Genomic DNA, 19,191 nt, shown 5'->3' on the forward strand with positions numbered 1-19,191 from the left:
CCCCAAGGCTTTGCGCATACCTAACCAACTCATGATATCTGTATTATGGCTTTACATTGGTGGATGGTATTATGACGGACATGACTGATCAAGGTGGCTTCTTACATCTTAGAGTACTTGTTTCGCACCAGATGTGTACTTTTCTAACTTCAATTCATGTTGATTCGCTATCACTCGACGTACCGGCCACTGTCTCACTGGAGCTGTTGTTTCAAAGTGAAGCTGACCCGACGTGGGCCATTCGTAACCTAGCATGCTTCCCTACTTTGAGCTCGGATGCTCTCATGCTAATGAAATGTCTCTCCATGCATAATCATCTGTTATGTGCTCTCCGAACATAGCTCCGTGTACATATGCATCTCCCACCAGTTTAAAGCAGTCTTCTTCAGTGTCTACTCTCCTCAACACCAAAGGAGTTGGACATCCCGAAACAATCATGACTTTGTCGCCAACTTGAGCTTTGGACGGGACAAGACAAAGATACCCACGTACAGTCCTTGCGAGACGTCGGTTCGGTAAAAGCGTTAATCGCAGAATGGCCTCGTACGGAGCAGCAGCCTTTCCCCACTCACCCATCATGGCTAGGCGATCTGATTCGGAGATCCGAGGGGTGGTTGAATCGTTGCGCAAGCCGAACTGGAAAAGCAGTGGGACCATGCTGTTTGTCTTGGGGAGAAGGTTGGTGGTGTCGCGAGAGTTGGCAAGCACCCACAATGGCTCAAGGCTGTCGAAAAGGTCAAAGACAAAGGGGTTTGAGGGTATCTTGGCACATAGGGCTGCAATGGTAATGAGTATCATCCAGGAGGCGAATGATTGGGCGAGGTGAGGAGGTGCAGGTCGTTGGACCATGTCAGAGTCCATGATGAGGGTACGCCAGAAGGCCTCGACGATAGGCTGCTGCGTGAAGGTGTAGACTTGACCACAATGGAGAAGGATCTTGATACAGGAAGAGAACTCGCCACGGAGCATCTCTGGCCACATCTCGCCGAGTTCCTCGATGGCGCCTAGGTGCGGGCTGATTACCTCAACGTGTAGCCTGCATTTTTCGTCATCGATGGTGAAGTTGGCGATATCATTGGGCTGTGCGTTACATGCGTTGAAGGGACGAAGCTTGGTATAGTTGACACCGATGATTGGGGCGTGGACGTTCTCGAACGAGGGGATCCAGGTCGCCATTTTGGACTCGACTTCGCGACCTGCTAGACCGGCAAGAGAGAGCAGATGAAGAGACTTGGTTTGCCGAAAGAGGTCCAACCCAAAGGCGGTGAGGACGTCATCATCAGACGACTGGTAGTCAATCGTCAAGCTGAGGCGTTTACCTCCCTGAATCTGCGCTAGACGGTTCGCGATGGCGAGGAGGGCGTACACACGATCTCTTCGAAACGTCGCTTGAAACCCATTGCTGATGATAAGGAGGCGGAGGAGAAGCGAGCTGGAATGGTTAGTTGCGATGCCGGAGGTGAAGTGTGTGCTTGAGAGAGCTTCTTGGAGTAGACCGTGAGATCTCTTGCTCCATTCACGAACGATCTGAAGACCGACGGCTTGGACTAGGCCTAGGACAAGTGGGATATTCTGGACGCCCGAGCCGATGGCGAAGAGGCCGACGAGGGCGTTGGAAAATGCGACGACAAGGGACGTGTGCCCGATAGCATCCCAAGGAAGTTCGTGATGGCCAATGAGGACAGTTGGGTTCCGGGATAAGGCCACCTCTTGAAGCATCCAAACTCTTCCGAACCACGACCGCGTGTAGACGTCTCCCACATCAGCCCAGTCCTCAGCTGTCAAAGGCGGCAAGCCATTTCTGACTAGCAACTCAGCATCGTCCGCGACAAACACATCCCCAAATGTCTGCGTGGACGCCCACTTCAGGATCTTGGCCACGGCACCCACGGCTGTCATCTTGAGCAGCTCGACAGCGCGGGCGGACCGCTCCGAGGCTGGGCCAAGCCAGATGAGCGTCTCGGAGGCCCCGGTGTAGACGTGGTCCATGATCCCAACCTGCGCAGAGCGCTCATGGGGATTGGACTGGTCGATGCAGATACTATCGACCCAAAGGTAACTGCCAGGCCTGGCTGCGCAGACTTGTGCGAGGGCATGGAAGAGATTGGGACGGACAGCGAAGGGACAGCCGTCCAAGTCAATGATAAGGCGGTCGTGGGCAGAGTAGGCGGGCCAACCTGGATCTGGAGGGCCCCATGTATAAGAGATGGCGAGGTAGTTGGGACGTTGGCTCAAAGGGAATGTGTGGAGGGTGAGGCGAGGAGGGGACGAGGTGGATATTGTGTCGGGGAGCCGGATAAGACGGATGTGCTGGTCACCGATGGTATCGCGGTAACTGAATCCAAAGACGAGCTGCGAGGCTCTCATGAATTTCTCTGAGACTATTCGCCAGGTTGACGACAAGACCCAAGACGCCACATCCCGAGTTCGCATGGTGTTGGTGATGATGAGGACAACCGCGGTGGCAGCGGCCCAGCTCGCCGGCCCAGCCGACAATTGCTGACTCGTCCGGAATCCTAGGGCCATTTTCCCGCGCAAGAATTTGGGATTAATTTATCATGCTAGAGTTGGTTGTGGATGAGTGAGGGAAGTTGAAGTTGGATGGATTGGTGATGGTCACGGCGGGGCGTGCGATCTTGGTCACAGCTGCACTTGTTCTGACGTAATGGTACTCGCAGTACAGATGTGAGAATACACATTAATTTTATTAAAAGGAAGCAGCCGAGCGATTAATATTGATGGATACAGTTGCAGGTGTTGTGCATCAAGGTTAAAACAAAAAAGCATTACCATAAGGAAACGCCAATATAATGTGCTTGATGCTCCATACTTCCGCCTGCTCTTGGCGTGGTCCCTAGCAATGGCGCAGATGTGAAGAAGATTGGGCCGTCTCACAACAAGACCAACGGTTCGCATCGTGGAAACAGTAGCACTAATGGCACTAGGATCGGAATCTAGGACCAAGTGCTGTTCTTTTTAACTACCGCTCTCCGAAAGTGATTGGTTTGACCGTTCGGGCTTGGTTCCCACTTACACAGTTTTGTCGAGGACGTTTAAAACAAGACCTACCAAAGGCAAGTCAGTATTTTCGCATTGGGTATTGAAGCGGAGTTTTCGTAAAGGAATTCCCAAAACAATGTCTAAATGAAGCTGTTCAAAATCAAGATCTATCTCTTGTCTATCATTCGTCGTCGGATGAATCTGTATAGTAGTCGAACTGTGACGGAACTTGTGTGTCCTTTCCACCAGGTGTATCGGGGTCTATCTCGTCTTTCTTCAGTGGCACCTCTTCCTTTGGCTTTGTTGTCGCATTTACTGCAGGTGCTGCTGTCTGTGTTAGAAGCGGCCCCCTCATCAGCGTCGTCATCTCTTTCGCCCACTCCCAAGGCCGCTCGTTGCCACCAGGCATGCTGTTGAAGTATTCCCAACCCATGACTCCCCCAAATTTGCTGTACCGTCCTAATAAGGTGGTGAGAACCATGCCTAGAGGATTCCAGTGCACAAAACCCGCGCCGTTAGCAGGGCTCGTGACTAAACCGACGACAACCTTCTCCGGCGGCCACCCCTTGCGGATCATGTAGTCGTACATGAGGGGAGTTCGGACGTCACCCCAGCCGCAGTAGAACTGCGTATTATACCAGGCAATGTCCCGGCCGCGCATGACCTCGAGTGCCTCGTAGTCGAAGCCGCTGAGGTTCTTGGTGAAGTCGAGCAACGCCATGGCAACCGGGGCCAGTGTGATGATGAAGTCGGGGCCAAAGTCGGTCCGCAGACGATCAATCAGTCGGACAATTCCGTTGAGGCTCATCTCCTCTTCCACGTCTAGATCCAGTCCGTCCAACCCATGCTCTCGGATCATGTCCCTCACAGGGCGGTAGTACCTCTCAAACTGGCTTTCGTCCCCGTCAAGCCGCTGATAGCTGCCCTTGGCGGCGCCGCCCAGCATGCCCAGGACTTTGATGCCGGAGGCCTGGAGGACGCGCATCTCAGCCCAGAGGGTCTGAAAGCGCGGGTGCGAGGGGTGGTCGTTGTTGAGGGTGATTTTGTCAGGGTGTTCGTTGATGTGAATGGCAGCAACGATTATGTGCGTGAGAGCGATGCCTGGTTGGGTGATGAGAGGTAGGACGGAGATTGGGTTGCCTGCGGAGTCATGGTGAGTTTGGTAGTATGTAACAATCCGAGGCAAGTGACTGGTGGACGAAGGGAGGGGAGGCATTGTGGGCGAATGGCGAAAGCAGAATATATGAAGTTGATTGTATGATGAATGTGCTGGTGAGGGGATTGGGCTCTGTTGTCCTTCCCAAAGCCTTGATTGCCTAGGGTCGCTGAAAGTTAGTGGCCATGTTCAAACTAGTGGTCCATTCCAGTGAACAGTCAGCTATTGTTTGTGTAACCCAATCATTGACAAACTTCACCTCTTCTCAATTAATAATTGTAACAACTCATTCCCTATATAAAGTCAGAGCTATCTCTTCGCTACGGCGTCCTCAAAAATTGGATGCACTTCTTGACTCTTTCTCTATGTCGGGCACTCTGACTTTCCTCCCAACACAACGGCCTGGTGCCCAGGCCGCAAGTAATAACACAGCTGCAGCAATCGGCGCAAACTCCAGACAGGCAAAGTATATCTCATGAGAGGATAGATAACCACCTACGCCCTCGGCTGTCTCTGCAAGACGGAAGCACGTTCGCACGTATACTAGGATAGTCGCCACAGAAAATGAGATGGCGAATCCTGTCAAACCCTTGCCGGGACGTTTGATCTCATGTCGCGCGCGGAAGAGAAAACTGGCCGATAAAATGACGAAAACGCCAAGGGAGAACACTTGGTACGCCAACCCGCCTAGGAGAATATTGTTGGCGTCGGTAGGGTCCTCTCGGTTGGACTCCCGGACGCCGATGAGGGCTGCGCCGGCGACCTGGGCAATCGTAGCGATGACATCTGAAGTGATAAAAAACCACAAGATTGCTCGCGGCGGGAGGAACGAGTACTGGCGACCAAGCCTTGGCATTAGTGCTGATAGGATCGTGTAGATGCCGGCGGCGAGGAAAACGGGCGCGGTAACGATGAAGAAGTAGTTGAGGATGAAGTACAGCAAGTTATACGGGTCCTTCTTGGCCGACAGCGTTCGGGCGATGTAGCCAACGATTTCGAGCAGTAGACCGATGGGGAATGTAATGAAGTACCAGCTTCGATAGCGAATCGTTTGGAATAAATGGACGAACAGGAATAGGAAGAACCACACGACAGCGAAGACGGCGAGCGAGAAATCCGGCGTGTAGCCATATATGATGACTGGAGTGTCCCATCCGCCATTGGGATTCGGGAAATTTGGATCTACGTAGCCGTCGATAGCTGTTACCGAAGTTAGCAGTGAAGTTGTCGCGAAATGTTGGGGAACGTACGTCGCGACGTAGCCTCGGCGCTCATGATGCTGCGGATGAGACTGAGTCTGAGATGATGGCGAGTTTTGGCAATGAATGGGCCATTTCCCCGGGCCTCCTAGCTGGAGAGGTGATATATATGTAGGACCCTACATAATAGATCTTGAATCCCGACGAGGAATTCGTAAGCCAAATAAGCGTTTTGTTGTTCATTGGAATCGTCCGCTTCCCTAGCGCTACGCCACGCCCACCAGATCGGTTGACGGAAGAGTCATGAATCATCGCTTTGCACATTACATCGGACAACGGCTGGGAAATTCGAATTATACTCCATTTACTCGCTGCACTAATCTGAAAGAAGCCCGACGAAAAACACTTGCCCCGTACAGCCCCATTTCGCGGTCTGGTGGTGTGTGTGCTCAGATTCCTTGACGATCTGTTTACCGTTTCTGGCTATTGGCGGGATGGATGGGGTCTGGACCCCTGAAAACATCCGGCTCTAGCACACCGAAAAGCACAAGTGACAGCGTCTAAGTAGCATGTAGACTTGTCTCTTTTCTCCGATGAGTGTCAATCCATGTAGGGATGGTGATCGGCTAGGCGATGAGGTTTAGCCAGGGCAATTGCCGGTTAAAGGTTCAATTTGAGAGCAGTCTTGTTCCGCATTGCTATATTCTCTGGGCCCAGTGTCAGGGCAGATCCAGTTTCAAGAATACCTCGGAAAAAATAAAGGATGGATCAAACAGAGGCCATCTCATGGCGATCCTGGTACATTATCCCATCAATTGACCACAGCTTCTAGCCTGTTACACAATACCGCCCCGACAATCCTTTGTCGGACGCTCTGTAAATCCAACTCCATATTTTTCATGGCCGTAGGTGCCACTCTCCCTGAGTTTTCGTCGCTAAATTTTCCTAGAATGATGGTGGTGTTAGGTTGCTGCATTTTTGGCAACTCATGTCCCATAAGTCAAGTACTTATTAGTGAAGACACTCCTGTCGGGTCCGGAAAGCCTTCTGCGGACAGGGCAGAGATTTAGTTGACAGCATGCCACCTGCCCAGCAATAATTTCAACAAAAAATTGTTTCTATTAAAGAGAGGGAAAAAAAATGAATAAGATATTTGTATAAACGTAAAAATTCCAACGCGGGCCGATTCTTCGAGATGGAACCAGAAAGCTGATCGAGGTGGTTAAACAACGAGAATGGCAGCTCGGCTGGGTGGAGATAAATCAGAGCTCCGGGTTTTGCCGGGCCTTTTCCGGCCTAAGACATCGGAGCTGTCTTGCAGAGCTTCCGGTAAATCCACCCTCGTCATCCCATCAGCAAATGGCTTCCCGACGGCCAGGCTTCCCCCGCGGAGGGAGCATTCGGGCTCTAATTCGACCTCAAAAGCAGCAGGGCGCATCGATATGTCCCTTCTGCTCCGTCGCCCCGACCGGCCGCGCACGCTCAAGATCCCGCCGCGACGACATATCCCGACGATTCCAGTCGACAACTGCAAGTTCGGCCAACGCACGCGAAGAGCTTGAGAAGGCTTTACTAGATCTCCAGAAGCATGCGCCGGCCTTTGTAAACCTCTCGAGGCTTCAATTGGCCCTCCAGGGTCTGCGACAGACACCCGGCCGGGAATCCGTGAGGGTCGCGATTTTGGGACTCGCGAATAGCTCAGATGCTGCAGTGACGGCAAAAAAAGTCTTGAGGGTTCTATTGGCAGATCCCCTTAAGGACGAAGAGGAGTGGGAGCGGAAATTGAAAGATCATGACCCAAGGAACCCGCTCATTATCCGCGTTGGGCCGGCTCCCAAGCAAGAGGGTGGCTTGACCATCTCCAAGACGAAACTTTTGAGCGAGATCCAGGTCTCGTCTGTCGAGTGGAATGGCCTCAACCTGGAGCTCCTGTTCATGCAAGTTCACGCACCGACGGCGTATGCGGGAGACACATCTGTCCAGGGCATAGAGGACGCACTACTTGTCCCAACAGTCAATATCCCCTCAGCCGAAAATCGGGTCACACCCGTGACAACGCCGGTCCACAAATCGCTCCTAGTTGCCGATGGCCTTATGGGAGCAGTGAACCTTACGCCATTGTCGGTTTTAAAAGGAAAGGAGTCTATTCTGACGGCCGTTGACCTGAAGGGTGTGAATACGGAGCAGCTTGAGGCTGCCTTTGAAGTCTTTGATGTCTCACTCGCCGACAAGGGTGTTAGTCTTTTCCGCCAAGGCCCTCAAAACGCCATGGAATACAATCATCTTTGGTCTGAAAGCAACCTACCTGCCCTCACCACGTGGCTCAAGTCTGGCCTCACTACCTCGGACGACGCCACTAAACCCGTGGTGCGACAACTTGTTACCTCTCTCCTCCAGAATACACTGGCAACAATTCAGGCCGAGCAGTCCGGAAAACTATCCAAGACACTGAATTCGTCCACTTCCTCGCCTGTGGTTTCCAAAGGTCTCAATGAGGGCCTCGCGGCGTGGGCACAGAAGGCACATGCGGAGCTCCAAGACGAGCTTGATCTAGCATTCACAGGTCACCGATGGCGTAAACTGGGCTGGTGGCAGTTGTTCTGGAGAGTTGACGATGTTGCGATGCTCACCAACGACATGCTCAGCCAGCGATTCCTACCTACTGCTGAGCAAGAGCTCGTCTACTTGACGGGTCAAATCGCGGAGTTTGCTCAGGCATCTCCAAAGTACCCTCAACCCGTATCTGAGAGTGATGCACCGAAGCAGCTGGGCTCCGGAGTGCTGACTCCCATGGTTTCTGTTATCCCCACATCCGCGCTCCCTAAATGGCCTGGCCACATCGCTTTCACCCGCCGATACCTCCAGAATGAGACCATCCCTGCTCTCCAGGCTCTGGCTCAGAGGCTTGTCTTGCAGTCTCTGGGAACTTCCGGTATAACCACATCCCTAGCTGGATTGCTCTATGTATCCTCGTTCTCATCCACTATCTTCGAGGCCGGTGCTGTGGCAGCACTCGGAATCATGTGGAGTCTGAGCCGGTTACAGAAGAAGTGGGAGAGTGCCCGTGGGTTCTGGGAGGGTGAAGTTCGTGAAGAAGGCCGCAAAGCCGTGAGGGGTGCCGAAGAGAGCGTGGCAGAGGTGCTGGACGGTGGCAAGCCAGTCAAGGCGTCGGTTGAGGGAACCGAGCAGTTCGATAAGGTGCGAAAAATGGTGGCTACGGCAGAGGATGCGCTGTCCCGCATGAAGTAGGCCAATGGGGCAATGTACGTTACAAGAGCAAAAGGAATCAATGAGCCCATAGACGGTGAGGAGATACCAGGCGTGGACATACGCCTTCTTATTTGTAGTCTACTCAATCTCGGCAGAAGTATAACTGCCTCCAGGACATGCGCGTCGCGATGCTCCTGATGATGCCTCTCCCGACCCTGGCGGGTCCCATGCGCGTCTCCAACAGTGCCGGTACTCTAGACTGGTATCGCAGCCAGGCTTTTTATCCCACGATTCCACAGCAAATGTTCTTCGAAATGACCCATTAAACCTGAACGCCAAGCACATCCCCCCACTCCACATCCCCTTCAACGTCCAAGCCTCGCTGGTTCGTTTACCGTCCTCCACGTCCACTCGCGCGCGCACGACTGACTGTCGCACGACCACGAGCCAGACCAACACCGCGACCGCGGACATTGCGGCTGCGGAACATGGGGGCGTTGCGCAACATGTCGGGGACGATGAAGAAGCGCACGTGGGAGCCGCGGATGTACACCTGGTCGAGGTGAGAGACGCGGCCGTCGCGGGCCGTTACGGTGATGTCCTTGAGCTGAACGTTCATGTTATCCTCGGCTATGTGAGGCGCATGTTAGCTGGAGCGTCTCGCGGGTGGGGATCTGGGGGTGTACGTGCCATCGAGGAGCTTGCCGCGGTAGGTCTGGCCGGAGGTGATTTCGAGGGTGACAATGTGGCCCTGTAGCGGGGAGGCTGGTTAGCTCATGCTGGGGATTCTGGAGGAGCTGGCAAAGGGACTGGGGGTTTTGAGGGCAGACATACCTGGGCCTCGTTGAGGAGCTTGATCGGGATGCCGATTGTGGACGTCATGATTGCGGCGTGGACGGGGTTGAGCTGTCGCGTGTGAGGGAAGGCCGAGCGGAGTGAAGCTTGGTGATGTCGTGAAAATTGGCTGGGCGTAACGGATTGGAGGTGTAGCGTGGAATAGTTAATCCGACCCGAAGAAAAAGATGACAGTGCAGAAGAAGGATAGATACTGTACAAATACCAATGGCACAGCTCCGATACACAGTGTAATTATCCTGATCTTTGCACTCCGTCTGCCTCATTAAGTGAGGAGCATGCGAGAGGCCTCAAACTGAGTAAATGGACAGTGGAACAAGTATTCCAACTAAGATCAATGCATTTATATTCCTGTTATAACAAATTATCTGAAACATCTCACAGCTCGCCCGACCGTTGGCGCGAGGTTTGTTCCTCGATGCTGAAGTCATTTATTTCCGGAAAGTCATTCAAAATAGATTCGGTTTCGTTTCACATGCGTCACAATAAATTCTGTACATTTCACAATGTGTATATAGTCCTATTGAAAGCAGACGGAACAGGAGCAAGAATAATTATCTACAGCTAGTGGGGGAAAAGTCACCGGCCTTCATCTTCACTACTGCTCACCGATATAGGATCATCCATTCTGTCTGCAGAGGAACATAAAATATTTGGTCCTCCGTAATTCCCCAATTAATCAGTGGCTGGGTCTGTTGGACGTGGCGTAGACCTCACACGTTACCATCCACCTGCACGTTGAGGCGGCTCAGTGACAGAGAGGTTGCAAAGCGTGTAATAAGCCTCAGCGGATATGCACATTTGCATAGCCCCGGAGTGCAACCTATATTCGAAATTCATTGGTGGGCGCTCCGCCACGATAGATCGCCTGACATTGCATGATTGGAACACAGCAGCGATCCGGCGCCGATGTTGGCTGCGCGTAGATCAAGAAGGTCGAGAAATACAAGACCCAACAATAAGCGACATTGTAATTTACGGCTACAAGTAAGGTTGAAAACCCTGTCCTCTAGCCTAAGTCAGACATTCGTTCCCCCACGCTTGCTGACAGTTTCTACTGGTTCTATCAAGTCCTAAAATGGACGCCCTCACTGTTGCGACAAGTGTGATCGCATTCGTCGACTTTTCTAGCAAATTACTTGCAAAGTCCCGAAAGATATACAAATCTGCCGAGGGTGCTCTAACCGAAAACGTTGACATCGAACTGATCACAGCAGATCTTCTCACTCTATCCCAGAGCCTGAAGAGACAACAGCCCCCCACCCCGACACAATGTGGCGACCCTTTATATAACATAGACGCTTTCGAGGACAAGAAATCCCTGGACCATATTTGTGAGAGATGTGTAGAGATTGCAGAAGACCTCATGCGGCGCCTCGAAATGTTGAAAGTCCAACCTGACGCTGGCAAGAAGAATGAGAGCAAGGAAATGACGACTGAGCAAAGCAATGTGGACTCTCAACCCGCCACCCGATCAAACCCTGGTCGTTTGAAACATGTACTACTCCAACATAATTTCAAACTGACTGAAATACCACGATGGATGAAATTTGACAAATGGGATGCTTTTCGAAGAGCCCTTGTGGCCTCATGGAACGAGGAAGAAATCGAGAAATTGGTGGCCACTCTTCGAGAGTTCAGAGATCAGTTGGAGTTTCGCATGCTGAACTCCATGCGGTATGGTGACCATCGGACTTTTTTCTTACACATCCAAAATGCTAATGCTTGACAGCACTGCACTCAATGATTTTGCTCTTCAGCATTCAAACCAACTCGCGCAGTCCACTCAGCTTATAGTAGACACTTTCTTGAACTCCAGGGAAGAACTTGCAAGCCAGCTTCGACTCGAGGCAAAGAGGATAATCGATTCTCAAACGTCTGAAGCAATCGACAACTTTCCAACGTCAAACTCCGTCGGCACGTTCCAGAATCCGAAAGGGACGACAACCTCCAAGAGTAAAGGCCTTGGACACTCTTCTGGAGACTCTCAAGTGGAGCAAGAACTTCGACTTCTCATGATTGAGAATGCGATTCTAGGGAGCCTATCTTTCACGACACTCACCGATCGCCAAGATCGTCTTCAGAACCCCCACGGCGGCACATTTGAGTGGATCTATCACGAGAATGGACGTTCCACGGCACCGTGGAGCAGCTTTTTCGACTGGTTGCGTCACGGACATGGAGTATATTGGATCAGCGGTAGACTTGGGTCCGGGAAGTCAACTCTGATGAGGTACATATTCGAGCACGAGAAGACTATCAAAGCACTTGAAGAATGGGCTGGTCCCATGCGACCAGAGACTTGTGGCTTCTTCTTTTGGAATAGTGGAGAAGAAGATCAAAAGTCTCAGTGCGGTCTCCTGAGGTCTCTCATATTCCAGATCTTCCAACGCCACCGAGAACTGATCCAGCAGATCATGCCGGACGTGTGGAGCGTCTGGCGTAGCAGAGTGAACGCCTATATCTCTGCTAAGATGCCACAGGACCCTCTCCTTCTATCTCCAGAGCCAACTAACTGGACCATGGCACAGTTGAAGCGCATTTTTCGAGATTTGCTTCGCAGCCTACAAGATAGGACTAGGTTGTGCCTTTTCATTGATGGCCTTGATGAATATGATGGGGATGATTACGACATCATTTCTCTCCTTCAAGAATATTCCGGATCACCTAACATCAAGCTCTGTCTCTCCAGTAGACCTCTGGTGCCTTACGAACAAGCCTTTTCCAAGTTCCCAGGCATGAAGCTTCATGAACAGACACGAGGAGATATCGAACACTATGTGCGCTCAAAACTACTCACACATAAGAACATGGTCAGGCATCGTCTGCATAACCCAAAAGAAGTTGACGCCCTGGTTGGTGACATTGTCAACAAAGCCAATGGGATATTCCTGTGGATCAAACTTGTTGTCGAGTCCCTGTATCGTGGTTTATCCGACTCGAACCGCATTTCTATTCTCAAAGAGAGACTGAACGAACTTCCTGACGACCTTTACGAGCTCTATTCGCACATGCTGAGACGAACCGATTCTATTTATCGCCCAAAGGCCTCGAGAATGTTTCAAATTGTTCGAGCTGCCCAAACGCATTCACCAAACAAAGTCACACTGCTTAACTTGTCTTGGGCAGCATGGGCCGGCGATTCAAGTGAAATACCAGCGGAAGATGCTCCAATACAGCCCCTCAGCCAAGAGGAGATGTCGATCAGGTGTCGGGATATGGACGATGAGCTCAAAAGTGTTTGTTCTGGCTTGATGGAGTCTACCGACGTCAAATTTTCCGATATTGCCCCGGATTCAAAAGTTCTGTTTCTTCACCGAACAGTATTTGACTGGCTTGCGAAACCAGAAGTATGGAGCGAGGTCCTTTCCATCACTGCGGGAAGCGGTTTCAGTCCCAACCTATCAATGCTGAGATCATGCATTATGCAGCTGAAGACTGAAAACAGTAGTTCAACACTCCGCCTAGATATGAACATCATACACAGTGCCTTAGTATTTGCCAAGGAGGCTGAGGCAGATCTGAACATAGGTTTCCCAGCTTTGATGGATCAGCTGGACTCGGTCGCCTCGTATCAGTGGCGTGAGGCGAGTTCATCAAGGTCAACCACGAGGCCACGATTTGGGGCATCTCAACCAGAAGAATCATCCCGGCTCTCGGAAATTCAGTTTTGGAACGAAGACGACGACGAAACCGCTGTTGACGAGACCCCATGTGCAGCAGGATCAGGTGACTATGAGGATGTGTTTGGCGACATACAATTTGCCGAAAATCCTCAAGAGTCCCAGCATGTTATCGGAAAGTCAAAAGTGGTTGATTTGGATGGCCGCGATGAGTGGTACAGCGAACTTTCGGGCTCCGAGGATTCTTTGCCTCAGTATTTCGATGCTTTGGAGAGTGGCGTCGCGACTAAGTCTTGGGCGCAGAATGGAACCGTTCCTTCATCTCGAGATGAAATTGCAGCGAAATTTGCGAAGCTCCGTGGAGACCACAAGTTGGACTCACATCTCCAACCTGAGGAGGTGCTTCTGCACCACTGGTCCTATGGTATCGAGATTCCTGGTATTAAGCCCTTGGGGGAGGGAAGTACTTTCGTCAACATAGCCAAGGACATGGGAATTTGCCATTACGTTGAATTCAAACTCGAATCTGGAAACGTCATCGACCAAGAAATAAATCAACACTTGCTTTGGAGCGCTCTTTCGATTACCAGTGGAGTTTGGGACTCCTACAAAAAAACACCCGATCCCGCAACGGTGGACAGAATTCTTCATGGCGGAACTGATCCAAATCTCCCATGGCAGGGCATAACTCCATGGCAAAGTGCTCTAGCGGCTGCAGTCGCGCACTTCACTTCGCCTCGTCATGCGTCACAACCAAGAAACGGTGAATACTCATATTCACAGTGGGAGAAACGTACAGAAGCTTGGGCTCATATCTTGGAAACTTTTCTCAGGCACGGCGCAGATCCTATGGTACTCAATGAGCCAGTTCGGCTTTCCTCTGGCTCAGCCCTGATTTCTCCCTTGGCGGTTGTTGGCAAGCATTTGCCATCATACCTGGTAGATAAAGTCGCTAATATAAAGCCCCATCCGCAGGATCGGCGGGCTAAGGACATAGAAGACGCTGTTGGGGAGAGGGTTGATGAGCAAGTCATGGCTGAGCGAAACTCGAGGAATAGGATAATGAGTTGGGTTATATCTTGGTTTTGAGAGTATAAAGAAGAGGCATGTAAACGGCAAATAAGTAAAGAGTATCGCTATTGGCACATAAGTGCAAATATTCTCCGGAAGCCTCATTTGAATTAATGTATCAACTCAATGTGCGCAGAAAATATGCTCTCAGGTTACAGGCCTCCGAGTATTACAAAAAGCCAGCGCACTGCCAAATGCAATACGGGCTATTTTGCAGGTTCAATCACATCAATATTATCGCCATTGGTACTTCTAAGAAGGGGGCTAGAAGCTTTTGTAGACAGTGCCGATCGATCTTGAGTCGGAAATATTTCAGAGTAAACTAGACTTAGCTATGGCGGCTCATAGTAGAACTGGTAGCCGTGCTTGAGCCCCATTTCTGGGGGCCAGTCACAACGACGAGGTAATCTGGGTGATCGAGGAGTGTAAGTGTCTAGCGGCAGCAGTTGGGACAAACCGAGCTCTTTGGAATCACATTTGCATGCCCTACACAGAAGTCGATTCACTCTGAAGCAGATAATTCTTCAAGTTTCCCATTCCAGCTGCACAAAGAAATGTCTCCTACCTCCCTGCAAGATGACAAAGAAATAATTTGTCGTGCAGGGCAAGTTGATACAAAATGAGGAACATGGCATCGTACGATAGTTCAAAAAAAAAACCCCTTGGACCGCATTGATGTGCTTCCTTTTTTTGAAGCTTTCCACAAGATAATTGTGAGACTCTTCATAACGAGAGACTTAACGCAAAGGCTAATCGCACACGAGGCCAATTAACTGAATTGCAACCTTCCCACTGCATGACGTCTACCGAATGTCTAAACGTATCCGAGAATGTTAGCATTGAGTACATATAGTGAGAGACTAATATAGGAAGCTCCGATCCATTGAGGCGTCCCACTCAATTTGCTTTTGCAGTCTGCTCAACATGGTTGTGTGACTTTGACATCCTGGTTCTCGTCAGCCTCACTTCTTGAGTATCATGCATGCAACTAGCTCCCCCACGCTCTAGCCATTGCACGGCCTCCCACTCCGGAAATCGCGCAAAACGTATGATTACGCTCCTAATATCGTCATACTTTTGCCATTGATCTGGAATTACTCTTAAGCTGGGCGTTGGGTGGGCCGACGTGGGATAATCTGACGACACCCGAGGCAGGGTTGGTCTAGACAGGTTGAAATTCGGACCATCTTCAGGATCTTGCAACAGAGGATAAGGAATGGATTGTGTGGGCAAGATAAATCACAGTGGGGGATGAGCGGTAAAGGAAATGTACTTGTTAGCAATCAAGCTATGGAAGTTGAACGTTTCAGTATCAATGTCGATCAATTGATGATTTGATATTCGCAGACTAATCTCAGATGCCCCCTAAAAAATTATAATTAATACCAGCGCGTAGCAAAGTTCACCCGTTATACACATTGAGAAGATCCCAATAACCGACGGCTAGTATGTCAGCCACGTGTCGACCTTGGCTTTCGTATTCACCCGCCTCTTCTTCTCGGCTTCCAGCCGCTTCCGGGTTTTCTTGTCCAGTACGATTGGATGGTCCTCGGAGGCATCGGAGAAACTAAATTTGAGCCCGTCTGATGTCGTATCTATGTCGATGATTGGCTGTTGGCCGCCACTGGCTTCACCGCTCACGCCTGAGCACCTTGATTCTCCGTCGTCGTCAAGCTCAGGAACTTGGAGGTGCTGTTGTGGAACAACGGCGCTGTTGGTGGCTGGTAGGGACACAAAGGGTTGCACGGCCGGAGGAGGGTAATAGTGCCTCATGGTGACCTCGTTGATGCCCATGAACTCGTAGTGGATGTATCGACCCAGCGCGTCTACCACGATTGAGTTGCGTGCGCTTGGCACGACTCGTGCCGCGATTTCATATGGGAGGTCTTGGGCTCGGTAGTAATGTAAGCCCGAGGGATGAAGAGCCCATTCCGACCATTGACCGGATGCCATGGCTGGTGCTGGTGGTACTGCAGTGGCAGCTTGTGATGCGGTGGCGGTTGGTTGGTGTTTTTGACCGGGTTGCGAGACGCGATTGCTTTGTTGAGGCTTGGCCATTGTGCAGAAGAAAGAGCGGGAAGCAATCCAATATATTTTCTTCGAAATTGTATGGAAGATGTTTGTTTGGTATTTTCAATTGGAAATGACAATGTGCAGACGGTGAGGACGTAAAGTAGATATATAAGCCCCCAGGACGGGTCACCCGGATCGGGTCAAAGCCACATTGATGCATCCCTTGCGTGGCGGCCCTTGTAATTGCATTGTACCGGTACTCACTTGGCAGCCTGATTGCGCTCAATACCGGCATGGACGATTGCGCTCGAAAACCCGTGGGGACTTGAAACGACCAAAGCTCATCCATCCATCGTCAGGCAGCGTTCGGGCTCCTCCATGTCCAACCCCAATTCCAGCGTGATTGGACATTTGGCCCGAGCCAGAAGCTGGCGCAGCTGTGTGGCTCTCACCTGGCCGTAGTTGGCCGACCGAGCAAGGTCAGACGCTGTGGGAGAGATGTGACCGACGACGCGTACCAAGGGACCGACCTATGGGGGCATCTGCGAGTCTTTGGGATTCTGTTGGGCTGGAAATGCATGCAAGACGCCCAATTGGGCCGATAAGCATTGCCCCAAGAATGTCTGCCTCGCCGGTTGCCTCGTATCTCTCAAGCTGAATTGACGTTGCGCTGCAGGAGAAATGCCCAATGCCAATCCAGGAACCACTCAAACCGCATGGAACTAGCGGAAAATCGAGGAACGAATTACACTGTCATTTGTGAGCATGTTGGGAAGCCTGCGTCATCAGTAATGAGTCAACGAGGCTCTGAGAGGGCTCACAATGTCACTCATTCCCCATGACTCGCAGGTGTCAGTCTCGTTGTGGCGAACCAGTGTGGCAGGAAAGATGGAGTCGTCGCACCGAGTCAATTTGTCGAAAAAGACACCATCAATGAATGTCGTTACAATTACAAGCTGCCTCGCAAGGGTGCGGTGGTATTTGTTATTTCGACGCCTCAACCACCTCCGCCGCCTCCGCTTCCTCCACCTCTGTGACCTGGGTATCGTCTCCCTGCTTCTGCTTTTGCGCCTGTTTGTGTTCTTGCTTCTGCTCCTGCTTCTGCTTCTTCTTCGCTTGTAACTTTTCCCGTGTTTGCTGTCTTCGAACTTGCTTGTCAAGGCTTCCAATGATGTTGCGTTCCTTGCCACAAGGCCACTTGGCCGATGCCGCTGCCTCATCTTCGTCGCTCCATTCGCGTGGGAGGGTAGCAAAGACGAGATACGAGGTATGAGTCTTAAGCTCCGCCTCGGCCCGGTGGTAAAGCCTACCGTACATCCATGGCTTAGCATCCTCTTCGCTCATGGGCTCTTTGCCATTTGCCTTGTCCTTATTGGACGTCGGCGGCGGCGTATCGATGTCCATTTCCGACGCATCTGCCGAATTGGTTGTGGAGAGAGCCTGCGCCCTGTGAAACTCCTTCGTCTTCTTGTTGATTTGCCGTAATCTATCCACGGCTTCATTCACATCGGCAGGCGTTTGAACATTGCCCTTTTCGGCTGGCAAATTCGCCCCGATTCGTTCCCGAATGGTGCTGAATCGTCGGTTCGCGATTTCAACCATATCGATGTCCGTCCATCCCAGGACTCTCATCTCTTCAATGGTGCGGGTAACTTGTTCGATGCACGGGGAAAATGTGCAAATGTGAACACTCTGCTTCGGATCCAACGGCGACAGCCACTCTCCACTTTCCGCATTGTCGCTGCCTTTGAGCTTTTCTGGCTTTTGTCGTGATAGGTGATGTAGGGCTTCCCAAGGAGCAGGGAGGTCCAAAAACACAGCGGTGGCCTTGGGAGACTCGCCACCGGCTAGAAATCCACCCTGATAAACGTCGCGATGCGTGAGCTGGACGATCCCGCTGAGTCTGTGACCCTCAACCTCCTCCTGCATCTTGTGGAATCGAGACTCGTGGAACTCGAAGCTGAAGACCTTTCCTTTCACATCAGTCTCGGTTTGGGGATACCCGTTGTAGACTGCTCGTGCAGATGCGTGTGTAAAGCTCCCACTTCCCGAGCCAGCCTCAATGATCCGTGTCCCGGGAACCGCTCGAATGCGTTGTAGGATATAGCTGTAGTCGGGGGTGTAAACGACTTGCGTTCGATGGGGCAAGCTGCTTGTCCAGAGCTCGGGAGTTGGTCGCAAGATGTGAATAAATCCACTCGCGGCAGCGACAGCCTTCTTGGCAGGTTTTGACGTCGTTTGCTTGTCCTCATCGTCGGGGCCCGTCGTCGGAGTGTCCTCGTCGGTGGCTTCCCGGCGGCGCTTCCGCCCTCTTGACCCAGTATCCACTGCAGATGCACGGACTTGCGATCCCCATGGGATGTTGAGAAGGGTTGAGTGCGGAAAAGACCCGAACCGGGTATTCAGCATAGTGCCTTCAGCATAGCCATCGACCGCGCCGCTGGACTCCTCGAGGGTGATCGGCTGGAGATTGTCGCGAGAAAGAAGAACGATGGCAAGGTTGTCAGCCGTGGTAACGCTGCCAGGCTCCAGGAAAGGCGATGGCCGGGCCATTGTCGCGGTATTAGGACCCTTCACGTCGGGTACAGTTGTCGATAGCGAAGAATGCCTGTCGTGGATCTTGAGGCTGGGAAAATTATTTCGACAGGCTAGCTTACGCAAGGCTGAAGAAGTTTAGCACAGGCCCCACTGGAAATTTAGTGAGGGGCAGCGTACATGACCCGCTAGAGCTTGCGATTGGCAAGGCTGAGAGGCGGGGAGTTCCCTGGACCCACTAACATTTAGGTGCGTGCTGGGTGCTGCAGGGCACCAGGTGGTGAGGGAGGGGTCTTGAATTTTGGGCGCTGGCGTGGTTGCCCTGGACTCGTCGTGACTCAAAATCGACAGCTTGACTCTTACCCACCCGCCGCTTTGACTCTTGCTCTCCTCAAGATACCCTCGTCTCCCCCTTTCGCTCCCTTCCCTTTCTCCTCCTCTTTCATTGTCTCTTCTTTTGATCCTCTCGTCCTTGCGCGTCCTGGATGAATCTCTTGCGGCTTCATCCACGCATTCGAATCCCCACCCC

At 51.6% G+C, this 19,191-nt stretch overlaps 8 protein-coding genes across 8 annotated transcripts; 2 read left to right on the forward strand and 6 right to left on the reverse strand.

Moving 5' to 3' along the window:
- Positions 1-134: 134 nt before the first annotated feature.
- Positions 135-2,127, reverse strand: BGZ61DRAFT_445291 (uncharacterized protein; the record flags this gene model as incomplete). The annotated part of the gene is made up of 1 exon (XM_046245064.1): positions 135-2,127. A coding segment is annotated over exon 1 (1,702 nt), but the record flags the coding sequence as incomplete, so codon positions are not given.
- Positions 2,128-2,814: 687 nt separating this feature from the next.
- On the reverse strand, positions 2,815-5,520 carry BGZ61DRAFT_414150 (glycoside hydrolase superfamily). The gene is made up of 3 exons (XM_046243319.1): positions 5,407-5,520; positions 4,533-5,356; positions 2,815-4,288 (listed from the first exon to the last, which is right to left on the reverse strand). Exons 1-3 carry the CDS (start codon positions 5,429-5,431, stop codon positions 3,182-3,184), a joined length of 1,956 nt encoding a protein of 651 aa, XP_046108594.1. The 5' UTR covers positions 5,432-5,520; the 3' UTR covers positions 2,815-3,181.
- Positions 5,521-6,032: 512 nt separating this feature from the next.
- On the reverse strand, positions 6,033-6,696 carry BGZ61DRAFT_445295 (uncharacterized protein). Its single transcript, XM_046245065.1, has one exon. It carries the CDS (start codon positions 6,350-6,352, stop codon positions 6,167-6,169), a length of 186 nt encoding a protein of 61 aa, XP_046108595.1. The 5' UTR covers positions 6,353-6,696; the 3' UTR covers positions 6,033-6,166.
- Positions 6,697-6,714: 18 nt separating this feature from the next.
- On the forward strand, positions 6,715-8,604 carry BGZ61DRAFT_344202 (uncharacterized protein; the record flags this gene model as incomplete). Its single annotated transcript, XM_046239676.1, has 1 exon — positions 6,715-8,604. The coding sequence occupies one exon, from the start codon at positions 6,715-6,717 to the stop codon at positions 8,602-8,604; it is 1,890 nt and encodes a 629-aa protein (XP_046108596.1).
- Positions 8,605-8,956: 352 nt separating this feature from the next.
- Positions 8,957-9,447, reverse strand: BGZ61DRAFT_491354 (uncharacterized protein; the record flags this gene model as incomplete). Its single annotated transcript, XM_046250417.1, has 3 exons — positions 8,957-9,195; positions 9,256-9,316; positions 9,400-9,447. The coding sequence occupies 3 exons, from the start codon at positions 9,445-9,447 to the stop codon at positions 8,957-8,959; spliced, it is 348 nt and encodes a 115-aa protein (XP_046108597.1).
- A 1,051-nt stretch (positions 9,448-10,498) lies between these two features.
- On the forward strand, positions 10,499-14,132 carry BGZ61DRAFT_474450 (uncharacterized protein; the record flags this gene model as incomplete). Its single annotated transcript, XM_046248579.1, has 2 exons — positions 10,499-11,097; positions 11,153-14,132. 2 exons carry the CDS (start codon positions 10,499-10,501, stop codon positions 14,130-14,132), a joined length of 3,579 nt encoding a protein of 1,192 aa, XP_046108598.1.
- A 1,425-nt stretch (positions 14,133-15,557) lies between these two features.
- On the reverse strand, positions 15,558-16,067 carry BGZ61DRAFT_529056 (uncharacterized protein; the record flags this gene model as incomplete). Its single annotated transcript, XM_046253347.1, has 1 exon — positions 15,558-16,067. One exon carries the CDS (start codon positions 16,065-16,067, stop codon positions 15,558-15,560), a length of 510 nt encoding a protein of 169 aa, XP_046108599.1.
- A 1,044-nt stretch (positions 16,068-17,111) lies between these two features.
- BGZ61DRAFT_345238 (S-adenosyl-L-methionine-dependent methyltransferase) lies at positions 17,112-18,680 on the reverse strand (the record flags this gene model as incomplete). The annotated part of the gene is made up of 1 exon (XM_046239769.1): positions 17,112-18,680. One exon carries the CDS (start codon positions 18,678-18,680, stop codon positions 17,112-17,114), a length of 1,569 nt encoding a protein of 522 aa, XP_046108600.1.
- Between the last annotated feature and the right edge of the window lie 511 nt (positions 18,681-19,191).

Source organism: Ilyonectria robusta (genome assembly GCF_021365365.1).
Source record: "Ilyonectria robusta strain PMI_751 chromosome Unknown BGZ61scaffold_4, whole genome shotgun sequence".
NCBI lineage: Eukaryota > Fungi > Ascomycota > Sordariomycetes > Hypocreales > Nectriaceae > Ilyonectria > Ilyonectria robusta.

What these genes read in the sequence shown, in the direction of transcription:
- BGZ61DRAFT_414150 (XM_046243319.1), bottom strand. Translation starts at nt 5,431, where the DNA reads ATGAGCGCCGAGGCTACGTCGCGAC. An exon ending in CGCCGAGGCTACGTCGCGAC is followed by an intron (nt 5,357 to 5,406) that starts GTACGTTCCCCA and finishes CTTCGGTAACAG; the next exon opens with CTATCGACGGCTACGTAGAT. An exon ending in GTGTTGGGAGGAAAGTCAGA is followed by an intron (nt 4,289 to 4,532) that starts GTGCCCGACATA and finishes GAAGGACAACAG; the next exon opens with AGCCCAATCCCCTCACCAGC.
- BGZ61DRAFT_445295 (XM_046245065.1), bottom strand. Translation starts at nt 6,352, where the DNA reads ATGGGACATGAGTTGCCAAAAATGCAGCAACCTAACACCACCATCATT.